General features: G+C 31.3%; 1 protein-coding gene across 4 annotated transcripts in view; it reads left to right on the forward strand.

Moving 5' to 3' along the window:
* EPHA7 (EPH receptor A7) overlaps window positions 1-15287 on the forward strand; it is a 192924-nt gene that overhangs the window by 2704 nt on the left and 174933 nt on the right. For all 4 annotated transcript variants that reach the window (XR_003550634.1, XR_003550635.1, XR_003550636.1 and 1 more), the window contains exons 2-3: window positions 2041-2105; window positions 5691-6360. Coding sequence is in view for 1 of the 4 variants with exons in the window: in XM_006156112.3 (XP_006156174.1) it covers window positions 2041-2105; window positions 5691-6360 (735 nt within the window). In the remaining 3 variants the exon portion in view is untranslated. The remainder of the gene's footprint in view (window positions 1-2040; window positions 2106-5690; window positions 6361-15287) is intronic.

The following is a 15287-nucleotide window of genomic DNA, read 5'->3' on the forward strand; positions in this document are numbered from 1 at the left end:
CCCCGCCGACGGCCCCGCCCCGACCCCGGGACGCCTGCCTCTGCCCGCGCTGCCCGCGACCGGCCCGACCGGGCGCGCCCATGGTCTCGCCTGTCTCCCTTAGCCCCGCCGGCCCCGCCAGCGGGCCGGGAACCCCTTGCCTTGGGCCTGTGTCCTGGTGTCCAGGTCGGCTGCCGGGCTGAGTCTGCGGGCGCAAAGGGAGCTGGCACTCTGCTCTGAGCGGGAAGGGGAAAGCGCTCACTGGAGGGTTTATCCAGCGAGCGGAAGGTGGGGAGAGAGACACACTGGTCACTTTAGAGCGGCTTCTGATTAAATTCTCCCAGGCTGGTTTCTATTTTGTTAAAATTTGATAGTTTCTTCCTTTCTTAACTGGTTTATTATCACCGTCCTGCTTCGATCCCACATTTCCACCGCGGGCTGAGCTGAGGGGTGAAAGAACAGCAATAGGCAGTAATCGCAATGTTTATTTCACTGAGAAACACTTAAAGATGGTCATCTGGATTAAATTCAGTTGTCTGTTGTCAGTATAGATGACCAAAAAAAAAAAAAGGCACCTCAAAAGGAGAGTACCTTATAAAAACCACGTTTTCTCATGCTTCATTTGTATTGTTGAACACAAAAATAAAATAAACGTAAGTAATTACTTTTCATATCATCCACTAATCCAACGATTTACTGATGCTCCAAGTTGGAATTCAAATAGGTATTTTAAAAGTGGGGTGTGTTCTTGAAAGAGAGTCAAATGTTTGTGATCAAGATTGTTTCTGTCATGTCTTCCTGCCAGTCTGGTAAAACACTTAACAACCCTCATTCCCCCAAATACCCCCCAAATCCATAACCAGTGTCTCTATATCTATTTTCAGTTACGAGAATAACTTCGATTATTGAGAAGTAGTTAAACACATACTCAACGGTTTCCTTGTTTTTAGTGTAATAGATTTTTTATTATTTTACAAATGTTTTAAACCTAGTGATTAAGACTTTTTCAATATTTCAAAGTTCACATAAGCATGCATTTTAAGTCAACTTTAACATTTGCTGAGGCTGATGTTAATACTTAAAATTATACTTACTATTTCTCCTGTGCAAATTGATAAATTTGTCGAAATGCTGTAGAGTGAAATAAGTATTTTTAAAATGTAAAAACTCATGTAACTGACCAAAAAAGTGAGTAGTTTGAGAGAGTAATTGTCTGAAAAAGCAATAAAATGTATCAAGGTAGAAGAATGGTGCTTATTAATGTATGATATTCTAATACGTCTTCATATTAATACCATCAGGAGCATTTAGTACATGCTATATAAGTAAGTATTAAATTAATTGCATTATGCATTTTGATAACAGACATGGAATATAACTGTTTTTAGAAGTTAAGTCACTTCAAATATACCATTGTGAAAACTAGCTAATACTTTGAAATATTTAGAAATAAAATACTGAAACATGATGTTTCATTAACACAGAAATACAGAAGAAATAAAATTATCTTGTAAATAACTATTTAGTTTTCTCATGATAGCATTACCTACCATAGTTTTTAACATTTCTATACTCTTTAAGAAAAAATATTATGTGTGGAAAATTAAAAATACATTTTAATTCTCACAAGACAATAACTAATATACCTGGTAGAATGTTATAAATTAATGACTGGCTAAAGAGTAATATGGGAATTACACATTATGTTCATGTTATTATAGTAAACAAAGTTTAGAAAGCCCAGTAGTTTACAAAATTATGATGTATAACTAGTATAGAGTCAATATTCATATATCACGTTTCTTTATTCTCGGTTTCATACTAATACATTTTAAAATTTTTTGTAGTATTTTAATTAAAAATACCAAATATAATATTGGGGTTTTAGCATATCTTTCCCTTAGATAGTGGTATAAGCTATTTATTGCACCATTCGTTTAGATAATTAACTATCTTAAGTTATAAAGTAATAATTATGTAAAAATTAGATCCACATTAAACTGTTAGAAATGTGTTCAAACTTTTCATGTAACATTTGGAAATAAAACTTTCCTTTTTCAGTACTTCTTCTGGATTCTAAAGCACAACAGACAGAGTTGGAATGGATTTCTTCTCCACCCAATGGGGTAAGTGCTTCTCCTCCTAAATATCATCAGTTATTTAAGTAAGTAACAAAATCTCCTTCTCCTAGCTCCAGGGAGTTGTTCACAGTCATTATATTTAAACTGTTTTAATTCCAAATATATCAATCAATATTTTGTAGTGTTTATAATGAGACACTGTATTATCTGAATAGAGAGGTATACTTAGGACTTGGGGAAAGAAAAAAAAAATCCCTATAACCATAGTTTTTTCTGTTCTTATTGTGAGTGGATTCATATCTCAGGGTCCAAGATATAAAGACAAACTAATTACAGGGAACACCCCTTTCACAAATTCACTTAAATGTCTTTAGTTGCTTTATACTTCTGTAGTATAATCACCAGGTAGGTTGTGTGCAATTTTTAAAAACAGTATGTAATCTGTTTTCTTCTTTAAAAAGCACTTTCAGCATTATTCAATATATACTTTCAAAGGTAACTAAAAATGTAATGTGTTCAACATTTTGCTATTACGAGGTTATTTGACTTGTCTGAATTTATATCATGTGCTATCTGCTGTTATTAATCAAGAGTGATGGCAGAGATTGCATAGATTACAGTAAAAATCTGCTACTATAAATATGAGTGATAACTGTCCAACGAAAGTCTATCAAAATATGTCATCTCTACAAAAAGGTGGGTCATTATATTTTATATATTCAGGCAGATATATTACTTAAATTTAGTTCAATATCCACGTCTTCAGGTCTTAGTTTTAATTGTGAGAAAGGGCACGTCCTTCATCATTATGAAGGAAGAAGGCTCTGAGAAAGGAGAATTGATCCATTATTACTTAAGTTTTTATTCAGCATATTAAGAAAATAGAGTCAAAAGAGGGGGGATTATAAGTGAGGATATAGACACATTAGCAGATTTTGTAAAGACAAAAATAAAAGCCTAAAAAGGATTTTTGAGTAGAACAACAACTTCATGATATGAACATGACATGAACTAAAGGAGGGCTTAAGAATAAAATATGCAACAACACATATATGTTTCAAACATTCAGAGTTTTCATTGAATTATTTTTTAAAGAATGTTCCAGATTATATTGTAGTTACATGCATTGGTCACAAGAAATTATGAAAAAAAACCGCAACTGCTTTACAGATAAAATATAGAAAGTGCACTGTCTTTGAAGCATGAGTGTAACACTTTTCTTGAAAGTAGTTTCCATTAGTAAAATAATATACTTTATAGAAAGATGTTCATGATAAAAAATGAAACACCTTTCTTGCCAATGACAGATGTAGTCCATTTTCTACCATCCATCAATTAAAACAAATAGAGATAGAAGATGGTTTTATCTCTGAGAAAAAGTAAACTGATATATGGTTGTAGTATTCCACCCATGTAATTCATGAAGTGATAAATTATGACTGTCAGTGTTATCTTGGACTCAAATGGACAGTGTATCAGTCCAAAGTCTCTTGAGTTAACAGTTAACCCTATTTATCTGTAGGAATTAACAGATAATGATTATGATGACTGACAGCATTTTCCTACATATGAAATGGATTGATTCACATGTGATTACATATCTAATTGGAAAGAAAATTTTACTAAGATATAAGTTTTCAGAAAATATCTTTATGAGCTTACTAGAAAAATGTAGTATCTTTATTAGGACATCTTTCCCAATGGTGTCTCTGAGGAAATGAGTGCAGTCTCTTAGAAGGTACAATAATAAAACAAGAATTAAGATAAATGCATTTATGTAGCTTCACTATTTCTTATGGGTTTTCTTGAAATTTTCCCCTCAAGAATACATCTTTTAAATAAGAATTAGAATTAACTAGGTTTCGTAGATATCAAAATTGATTTTCATACATAGAATAAAATAATTGGTTTTGAAGATAAAGAAGTTCTCCAGATGTATTTTTTTTTTTTTGTAGTGAGCCTTGGTTTATTCAAAGTATGGTATTGTTAAAAAGAATACATTTGTATTTTGAGATTTATTTTTTCTTGTAGATAGCATTGCAATTTTATTTATTTAGGAATTTCAATCTTTAAGAGACCAAAATCTACCCATTCAGATGGATGAATTTTGGTATTTTTGACTGAGTGCTAATCAAACAGAGTAGAAGCATCTACCTGAAACAAAGGAAAAATTTGTGCACTGTTAACTAGTCACAAAGGCAAGATGTACTGAGTGAAAACTGAACAAGAAAATAAGTTCTTTGCTGCATTACAGTGTGTACAGTAAGCTTGTAGCAATTATTATATAGCCATCATACGGAAGTTTCTGAATTACAGTATATTGCTGATTTGTGTCTTGTTAATTTTCTAAGGACCAGTGTTAAAAGTAGGTATTAACATTGAACAGAATATTTTAATAAATTAATACTCTAATCAAATTTTACCAATAAAACTTTTACCCCATGCTGATTGGTTTATTTTCTAATCTGTTCTTGAAACTGTAGTTAAAATACTACATGATTGTGACTTTGGATTTAATACTAACATACTTTTATATTTGACATTTCTTCTTAAGTAAATAAATAGAAATAGATGACATTTTCATTATTAAGCCATCATAAATAAAAATGAGAAGTTTCATAAAATATTAGGAAAGAAAATAAGCTACTCTTATTTTAGGCTTTCAAGGCTGTTAGGTGAAATAAATGTATTTACTAATGAATGAGCCAACGCATTTACTGATGAGTAGTAGCTAATATTATATAGAATTTAATCATCTTTGAAATTGTTGCAAATTCTTTTTAAATTTCTTAATTTTTTCCTTTCTTGTGAAACATGCAATATGGGTTTTCTTGCAGTATACATTAAATTAGCATATGAATGGACATTTTAAAACATCCAATATTTTTTCTAAGAGAAAGTTGGTTGGTATTTTACAGCATGCTCATTTGCCATGTAGATTTGATTGTCTATTGAAAGTCATTTATTTATAAAGATGAATCACACTTTTGTAACTTCTAATTTATAGTTATTTGACTTCATACACAATGATATTTTTAATACGGGAGTACATAGAGAACTCTGTACAATGCTACTCCTTTATATCTCATTTCAAAAAGATTGTAAAATAGTTTACATTATAAATATCAACATGTTGTTGAATCATTTTATATTTCAGAGTACGTTTGGCATTTTTCTACTCCAAGTTTTTAGGTACTCTCTAAGTTTAAGTATAAAATGAACACTAAAAATGTCATCTGGTTATCAAAAATTCTGCCATACAGCCTTATGTATATACTTTAAATGTTAATTTAAGTAGTTGTGATCTTAGTCTAAGACATTGTAATCTTAGTGGAGAATATGGGCAAAAGCAAGTGTAAAAAGAAATGCTAATACACTATCTCACACATGTTAAACAAAGTGAAATCTTTATTGTAGGTACAAAAAAATGCAAGAAACATAAATGCTGTCCCACCACCAGGACAATCCTGTAAAGGGAATTCTGCGTTTTCTGCTTTACAGTGTTTGCTAGGGTAGGAATCAACCTAACTCTCAAAATCTTCCATGATATCATAAAGATTCCTCATGAACTTTCAAAAGAAAAATGTTATTTTTTGCTGAATGACTGATGACCTTTTTAAAATTTTACAGTGGGAAGAAATTAGTGGTTTGGATGAGAACTATACCCCGATACGAACATATCAGGTGTGCCAGGTCATGGAGCCCAACCAAAACAACTGGCTGCGGACTAACTGGATTTCGAAAGGCAATGCACAAAGGATTTTTGTAGAATTGAAATTCACCCTGAGGGATTGTAACAGTCTTCCTGGAGTACTGGGAACTTGCAAGGAAACCTTTAATTTGTACTATTATGAAACAGACTACGACACTGGCAGGAATATAAGAGAAAATCTCTATGTAAAAATAGACACCATTGCTGCAGATGAAAGTTTTACCCAAGGTGACCTTGGTGAAAGAAAGATGAAGCTTAACACTGAGGTGAGAGAGATTGGACCTTTGTCCAAAAAGGGATTCTATCTTGCCTTTCAGGACGTAGGGGCTTGCATAGCTTTGGTTTCTGTCAAAGTGTACTACAAGAAGTGCTGGTCCATTATTGAGAACTTAGCTATCTTTCCAGATACAGTGACCGGCTCAGAATTTTCCTCTTTAGTTGAGGTTCGAGGGACATGTGTCAGCAGTGCAGAGGAAGAGGCGGAAAACTCCCCCAGGATGCACTGCAGCGCAGAAGGAGAATGGTTAGTGCCCATTGGAAAATGTATCTGCAAAGCAGGCTACCAGCAAAAAGGGGACACTTGTGAACGTAAGTAATATGTACTATTAAAATTCTACTTTGCATTTTCTTCTATTTCAGTATCATTTTAAGTAATTATTTGAACAAGTCACTCTATTCCATAGCAGCAGCCCAATTCGGTAGATCTTAAAGTCACTATTGAATTTCCCGATTGCCTACAGTAGTATCTGAACTAAGTTGCATGCAGTAAGTATTGGTGATAATGATATTTGTGGCTAAAAGTTAATTTGTCATATGCTTAACATGGAAGTCCACAGTTGCATGTCGGGCTATGGAATTTAAGAGATGTGATGGGCAGGTAGACTTCTGCCTGGGATGATATAGGTGGCATTAATCAGGATTTAATGACATGCAATCCCTCCTGTTTTTAAACCCATATTATCTGAGTCTGTAAGTTGCAGAAAACAGGAAATTAAGGAAACTGCTAATAAGAACTCTGCAGATAAGCAGGGCATAAACAAATGCATTTTACAAACTTAGAATGATATTTCATAAAGAGTAAAATTTTGATACATGATCATCAAATTTCAATTAATAAATAACTGTGGATATTTTTTTCTACAACTGTAATTCTTTTATGAACTAAATAATAAGTGCTTTTCGGATCATTCATGTTAAAATGGACCACATTTTTGTGGAAATTGGCCAAAGTAAAATTTTACTTATCACAGTATATCTAGGGGACATTTTCTATTTGTCCTGAAATAGTAATAGTATATGAACTAGTAAACCTTTTTATTGTTTTGTAAAACTGGATTTTTCTCTTACAGAGTAATAGGTACTCAGATAATCAGCCAGTATTCTTCTCTTAAAAACTATGTCACAGGGACTGTCATAATTGATACTTTTCTGCTCAGAGGTATCCTGAAAAATATCTTACACTGAAATTACATCATTTATGTGTCTTTAAACTTATAAATCACAATAATTAAAAAATAATTTTATGTATTATTTGTGCTCTTAAGCCAGTATCATAAACTTGCAATTTCTAGCCAAGTTAGAGGGGATTACACCTATTAATAATGACTATTACAACATTTTCTTGATAACTTACTGTGTACTGTTAGTCTTCTATGTGCTTTACATACACTAGCTTGTCCATTGAGAGAGGATATCATTATCATTTCTGTTTTATAGAATAGTAAATGGGCTGTCAAGGCCAAATAGATTGCTTATAGTCACTTTAGTAATATTTGCATTAGCTTCAATTCAAATTTAGAGCATCTGACTCCAGAGTCTGGCCTTTTATATTGCCCTAGTTTTTATCATGAGGCAAGGAGAATCCTAACAGATATGCAGTTTCACTGCTGGTCTTACATACCTTGCTCATATATGTTTAGTGTCTCTGTATATTCTATATAAATTATATCACTTACATATTTGATGTTCCATACGTTATGTATAAATTATATTACTCTCCTATGAAATTCTCATTCTTGTAGTATATTTTCAAAGTAAGTAATAATTTAGAAATATTTAGATCTGTGCTGTCAATACAGTAGCCAACAGCCACATGTAGCTCTTTAGGGTTGGAAAAGTGGCAACTCTAAATTCAGATGTGAGTGTAAATTACAAACTAGATGTCAAAAGCATAGTCTTCAGAAAAATGTAACATTAATTTAAAAATGTTATACTGTTTAAGTGTTAATACATATGAATATTTATAATATATTGAAATTATAATATTTTTAGAAATATTGGGTTAAACAGAATGTATTATTAAAATGAATTCCAACCGTTTCTTTTTACTCATTTTTACTATGGCTACTAGGTATTTAAAAATTAACTTTTGTAGCTCACATTGTATTTCTGTGGATACACTTTTCTGAAAGAGTGAGCAAATATATTTTTCTGACATGCTTAAAGAATTATATACTTACTGTGGATGGTCGCTAAGCATTTCAAGTACCTATAATCCAGTGCTCAATTATCATCTACACCATAGCTGACATTGCGAAGTGAGCTTTGAGTAGAACGAATGGAGATGCTTTAGGTTCAGGTCCCATAGGCCAGTTTAGCAGCCTCCTTTTATATCCCCTGAAGGAGTCAAACCTGTCTCCCTCTGTCTTCTTCATCCTTCACTGGCATTTCTAAAAGAGTATAAAATTTTGTAGATTGCACCACAGGTGAAAATTGAAAAGCTTTATTATTCCATACTAGGCAGAATGCAATTCCACTAAGTATAGAAATATTCTTAGTGACCTAATCAGTTCAAGGAAAGACTTTTTTTTTTATTAGAAGTTAACAACAGTTACTTGAAAGTGATGGTAGATTCAGCAGTAACTATTATAAAAATAAAATTCAAGAACACTATTACATTTCAGCACTAAAACCAGTAATTTTTAACATTATGCAGATCTTAACTCGTGTGGAAGCGAAATCTAAAAGTTTTGCATAAATAAAAGTGAAACACATAACAAATACAGCAGACATATATATAAAAGTGCACTATTAAAGCTGAGAAAGGACTAGGGAATAACATTAAACGTCCTACTCTTCTAAGGTTTAAAGATTTTTTAAAAAATGAAAATATTTTTGTTTGTTTTGTGTATTTGACTCAAATGATTTCCACATATTTGTTAAGAAAATACAAGCAGGAACTGTTTGAAGTCTCTATTTCTAAGTATAGAATCTAGTTTAACAAAGAAAAAAACCTAATCTTTAATCACAATAAGCAGATATATTCACGATTAAGGAAAAATTCGATTTCTTCCAAATGAGCAAAAATCATTTCATTATGTTCGGTACTATTTAAATTGCTCATATTTATTTATTTTAGTTTCGAGATTTAAAATGTTTGAATAGTAAAATTATCACCACCTTCAAACTAGATACTTTAAAAAGTAAAGTTATACCATTATCATCTATATTCATTCTTTGAATAAGTGGAATTAAACATTAATAAGAAGAATTTAATGATTAAAGGAAGCAAGATGCTTCCTTATGATTCAACTGATAGAGTATATATACATTGTTCTAAGTCAAATAAATTGTTTATAGCATAACTTTCTTAAGTTTTAGCCTTAGCGATCTTGACAAAAGATTTAAATAACTTATACTTATCTATGAAACTATGTTCATTTGCAAAAACACTTCCTTGCTTGGCACAATTCCAATGCATTGCTGTAAGAGTACTTGCCTCTGGAATCTATCCAGACCTGTCTTTATAGTATTCCTCCTGTTTTCTTTCAGTGGTCCTGTTAAGGGTTTGAAAACAAATTCAAGTCCCATATTGAAGAAAATTAATGTGTTTGGGAGAGGATGCTAGTGAGTCCCTAGCCAAATAACGGTGGTTAGCCACTTAAAGGCAAGTTTATTTGGGCACTTTGTGGAGTGGTGGCTATTCCGATGTTTGCTGGAGGATAATATAAAATATGAATAAATATGAAAACCAATTACAGTTTTGATCAATTGATATAAAAGCTTTCTTTTTCAATCCTTTGGGGGAAAAGATAGCAATTTGAAAATCCACATATTTCTCAGGTCTTCTAATATTTAGAGAACTTCTGTCTAATTCTTAAATATATAATTTTTATGAAGATATCTCTTTATGTTCATTTTAAAACATATGGTTATAATTACTTACATTGTTCTATTTCATTTTCTAAATCTTACTGTATTTTAATCATTACTTCCTTAAGTGAGAAAGACAGATAGCACCTCCAACAGGGTTTTGACACCATGATCAATCCGCAGTTTCAGCCAGCCCCAGATTGTGGGCATGTGCTTGCCCAGCATACTCAGGGAGGTCTTGGGACACAAACTCAGAACCTAATCATGTAGGTGAACTTGCAGTGCTTAGTTTTTTATTTCTGCACCAATGTCCAGCTCCAGCATGCTTCTATTTCAAAAGTCCTCTTTAAAAAACTCACCCTATTATTAGGATAACAACTTTACAAACTAGCCAATGTATTTTCTTTAAAACGTGTAGTTATTTTAAAACTTGAGAGAACATTGCTTTTTACATACACAGCTATTCAGGGAAGATGAGTAACGTTGTATACTGGAATGTATTTTGAATTTTTGTAGCTTCTGTACAGTTTGTTTTCCCATTTAGAAAGTAGAATAGTGTTTGTCAACATGTGGAGCTAGGTATTATAACTTGGTTTTGCAGAGGAAATTTGCAGTTTACACTGACCAAAGAAGCTCATTTTCTTATTTAATCTTTACCGTCTCACTAGGATGGGAAAGTATCATTCTTTTTTCGCTCTCTCCTTTAACATATAAAAATGGAAGCTCAGATATTTTAAGTAACAAAATTGGATGAGAATCTAGAATCCTTGTTACCAGTTCTTATTCTGCCGCTATACCATACTGCTTCCCTAAAAGTATTCAAGACTTCAACCAGCAGATTTCAAGGACTGAAGAACTAATAAAACTTTATTCTTAGTCAAATGACCATATGCCCAGTTTGCTTGGCACAGTTATTTCACTTATTAACACTGACTCTTTGTTTTAAGAAGTATTCTTTCTGATTTAGATCATAAAATATATGATTGCCCTAACTGTAGAAAATTCAAAGATGTAATGAAACTTACATACACATGTATCAGAAAATAGAAAAGTGATTTGCTTGCATTATTTACATTTTTAATTTATATGTTCTGAAAAGAAAGATTTAGAAATTACTTTTTGATTTTTTTTGCAAAGGGGAATTTAAATGATTAAAGCTTTATAGTTGTTTTTATAAGAAATTTCTCATATTTGTTTCTTAATGATTTCTTTTAATAAGTTAACAGGTCTATTATTATTTTAATGATATATAATTTATGCACATGTATTATATATAGTTTATAACTTAAAACATACGTTCTATTTTATAGCATTAACATTTAAAGTATGTTTCTTTATTTGATTCTTGAAAACTGTGCTTTATGTTCACAGACATATAGCATGTCATTTATACCAACAATTTCCATGATAATAAATGAGTCCTTAAAATATATAGTATTTATAATAAAACATATACAAAAATGTAAGATATATTATAGAGTTAATAGCTCAGAATCTAGAGTCATAGAATTTTATATTTCTGGTTCCACAAGTTACAGGTGCATAAAGTAGGGCAATCTTTCTAAACCTTAATTTTCTTAAGTATAAAACGGGGCTAATAAAAATAGTACCTCCCTCATAGGGCTCTTGTCAGAACTGAATGAAATAATGCCTGTTAAAAACACTAAGGATAGTATCTGGGACATAGCAAATAATCAATGAATGTTTGCTATTGTCTTATTATTAATAATGTAAAGAAATCTCAAGGCAGTGAATTAATAAGCACATATATCTCTTAGGTCACAAAGAGTTAAATAACATTGAATCCAGTAATTTCAGCACTAGTAATTTACCTAAAAAGTTATTTCAAAAAACAGAGAAGATCGTTTTGCCTAACGTTATTTTCTTGCCAGCAATATGTATCATTTGAATTGTTGGAAATAATGCAAACATCCAAAGTTAAGGTACATCACCCTGATTAAACATAGTTTTTAAAATATCAATGATGATATATATATATAAATTTTGAATTGTTTTAGTATTAATTTTCAATTAAAAATAAAATTTGATATACACTGATACTGAGATTTATGAAAAGATAAGGAAAAGAACAGAACGGATAGAAGCATAAATAAAAGAATGAATGTATCAGAGTGGTGGGATTAAGATACAATAGGTCATTGTGAGAAGAATAATGATTGATTTGTTCTCTCAGTGTTTTTAAATATGTTTAATATTAACTTTTTATAATAGAATTATATTATAGCTCATACAAAGACAACTGAAATTGTATCTTCAAAATATGGATTTTTAAATTGAGTTTAGCTCCTGCTCTGTTTCTCTCTGGTGAGCACATGCACCCAATAGCAAATATCTCCTAAAAAATTAGCTCCTGTATAAAACATAAGGCTTAGGTAATAGAGCAGTATAAATGGTAAGTATTGTTTAAATGATATAAAAGGGAAAGTTCAAGATGTTCAATAAAAGCTGCTTATAGATTTTATTTGTTATGCTTTCAGCTATTCATAGCTAGCAAGTGCTATTTTAAGTGATAAAACACTTGTATTAATTCATTTAATCTTGTAAGGAGGTGTCACTACTAACTCATTAATCTAAAAGGCGCTGTTCTTACCCAGTATGTAAGAGAAAAAATGCACTGAAGTATTAATAAGTTATTTCCATTAGATACAATAATTATTATATATGCATATGAGATACATTAACCTATTTTATATAAGGAAACTGAAGCACTGTGAGTTAAATGCCCACAATCACAGAGAATATTAGACTTCTGTTTAATCTAGGTGGTATGGCTTCAGAGTCATTCTTCCTAATCAATTTTATAAAAATAAACTTTTTTCTTAAAAATGTGAGACAAATCTGAACATTTATAATAATTTCAAAATATTTGTTTCTATCATTCCTGTATCCTAAACATTTAATCTGCTCTGCAATTTTCTTCCCTGTTCCACTTTGTCTTTAAATGGCACTCAAAATGCACTTTGTGAAACACAGTACAACTTTATTATTCAGAAAGCTTCAGGCTCCTCATTACCTATTAAAATTATTTTTTTTAGGCTGGCATTTATACTTCTTTATCTTGGCCTTGATCTTCTTTTCGTACTTGCAGTCACACATTTATCAAACATGAAGCCCCTGTTTCCTCTATTTGGTACTCGCCTCTCACTCTACCTTATGCACCCCCATAGACATGTCTGTGATGCCTCATTATTTAACATGTGGCCCCGACAATCAGAGAAACAATTGAACTGTTACGCCTCCCCAATTATCAATTGAACCTTCAGTCCCAGCTATTCAGGGAGGTGGAGGCAGGAAAATCACAACACAGCAAGTCCCTAACTAAAAATAAAAACCACATACACAGATATAGGCATGCACACACATATACACAGTAAATGCCTCATACATTCTGTTTGAAGATCTTCCTGTTGAATATTTTGCCTTTTCCCCATAAGAATTATCATATATTATCTGATTTTATTCATTATTTGTATTTTCCTCTTTTAGCTTCATGCTTCTAAAACACAAACCGTTTTTAATCCACCCACTCTAGTACATATAGCATGGTTCCTTGCACCATCTAAGTCTTTTAATAAGTGTTTATAAAATGTCTTAAAAATTTATTTATACCCATTGCCAACCCAAGTGTGACCTTACTCAAATTCTCATTACTATTACTTGGTATATAGGAGTAATTTTCTATGAGTAGTTTTTCTCATGCCTTTGTGAGTATCAGAACTCTGAATTATATATTTCATTTTCTGGCACATATAAAGATGATATACTAATAATTTAAAGAAAACAGGACTCTGCTCTAGATATGAGAAATTTATCTCTATGAAGATAATATGAAGAAACTTCAAAAAACTTTGTTGAAAATGGAATTAAAATACAAGTGTATTTTGGTGCAGTTTTTTGAAAATCTATGCATATTTTTTTCTTAATACATATTTTTCATAATTTTTGAAGACTCTCATGTAACTATATTCATTAGCATAGTCCGATTCTCTGTCACTATCTTTGTGTGTCTTTCCTTTCAGTTTCTCCATTTCCCTCTAAAGATATAAAGGGCACTTCACCTTCCTTACCATTATCCATGTCTTCAAAAGCAGATCCAAGAGGCTAATAGTATTTTATAAGTTGAGGTCTTATTTTTTATTATTATTTTTAATATGGGAGAGTGACTTTTGTCATAAAATTATATTGTTTTGCTTCCAAATTATATTGCAAATATTGGCTTGAGTTGCAAAAAGAACAACAAAAAAGTGAGAGAGAAAACATGAAAATCAGCCTTCCAAGGCTAGTAGTATACTTTGTTCTAAAAATGAGAAGTTATATAAATTCCACATGATATTGAAATGTTTTCTTCTATTTGAGTTATATCTATACTATTGTTGCAATTTTTTATATTTTATTCAAATTATTCATGTTGAGATGCTTATAATACTTGCTTTATTATAAAATAGGTCATATGTATAGCTCTAGAACATGTTTCATCCCTGGTGTCCAACATCACAGTCTTTTTCCCCAGGAGCTTCACTGTTAATCAAGTCTTGTGTACTTTCCAGAGACATTTGCTTATGGCTTTCTAAAAATGTGGAATAATAAAATTGTGACACTTAAAACGATAATCATCTCACAATTCCTATCTGAATATTGTAAACTTCAATTAAAATTTCTCTACTTTCTACTCACCATTTATTTGTGTACACACAAGCATTGAACATGGTACTAATTCCGTAAATAAAGAAGGGTCAGTAGAATAAAGAACTGATGAAAAAGAGACAAGAGTAAGAAAAATGGAAGGAAATATTAAATTAATGTACCAGCTTTAGTTTTCTATGATTTATATACACTGTATGACTTCAGAACATTTGTAATTAACCTGGAGTTGGCAAGTATATGGTCACTCTTTCTATATTTCTACTGGAAGTTTAAATTGGCATCAATTTCTAGAAGGCAGTGTTGTAATACAAATCAATGATGTCCTAAATTTTTACAGTTAATTTTATTTTTTAATACAAAATTTAGCCATTCCCTTTAAGACAATTACCATTAATCTGTGAAATATTTTATTCATGGTGATACTGTACAAATAATATGAATACTGTTTTCATGGGAGAACTTTGACAGCTGTATAATTAATAATTGTCTCTGAATATGAAATTTGATAAATGAATTAGAATGAAAATTTTCAGAAATGTTATTTCAATTTTTCTCACATTTATAAAACTTTAAATTATCCCTTCCCTAAAAAATCTCATCAATTTAGTTTATGGGCACATGACTTTATTAGGATATTTATGTAAGGTTAATATTTGAAATATAGGTAATATGCACACATCGTGTAAGTGTTTGTTTTTAATCTGATAAATAATAATTCAGCTTTGAGTTGAGGTCAAACTGATGAGTCGTAGGCATAA

This window comes from Tupaia chinensis, unplaced genomic scaffold (genome assembly GCF_000334495.1).
Source record: "Tupaia chinensis unplaced genomic scaffold, TupChi_1.0 Scaffold000478_3, whole genome shotgun sequence".
Lineage (NCBI taxonomy): Eukaryota > Metazoa > Chordata > Mammalia > Scandentia > Tupaiidae > Tupaia > Tupaia belangeri.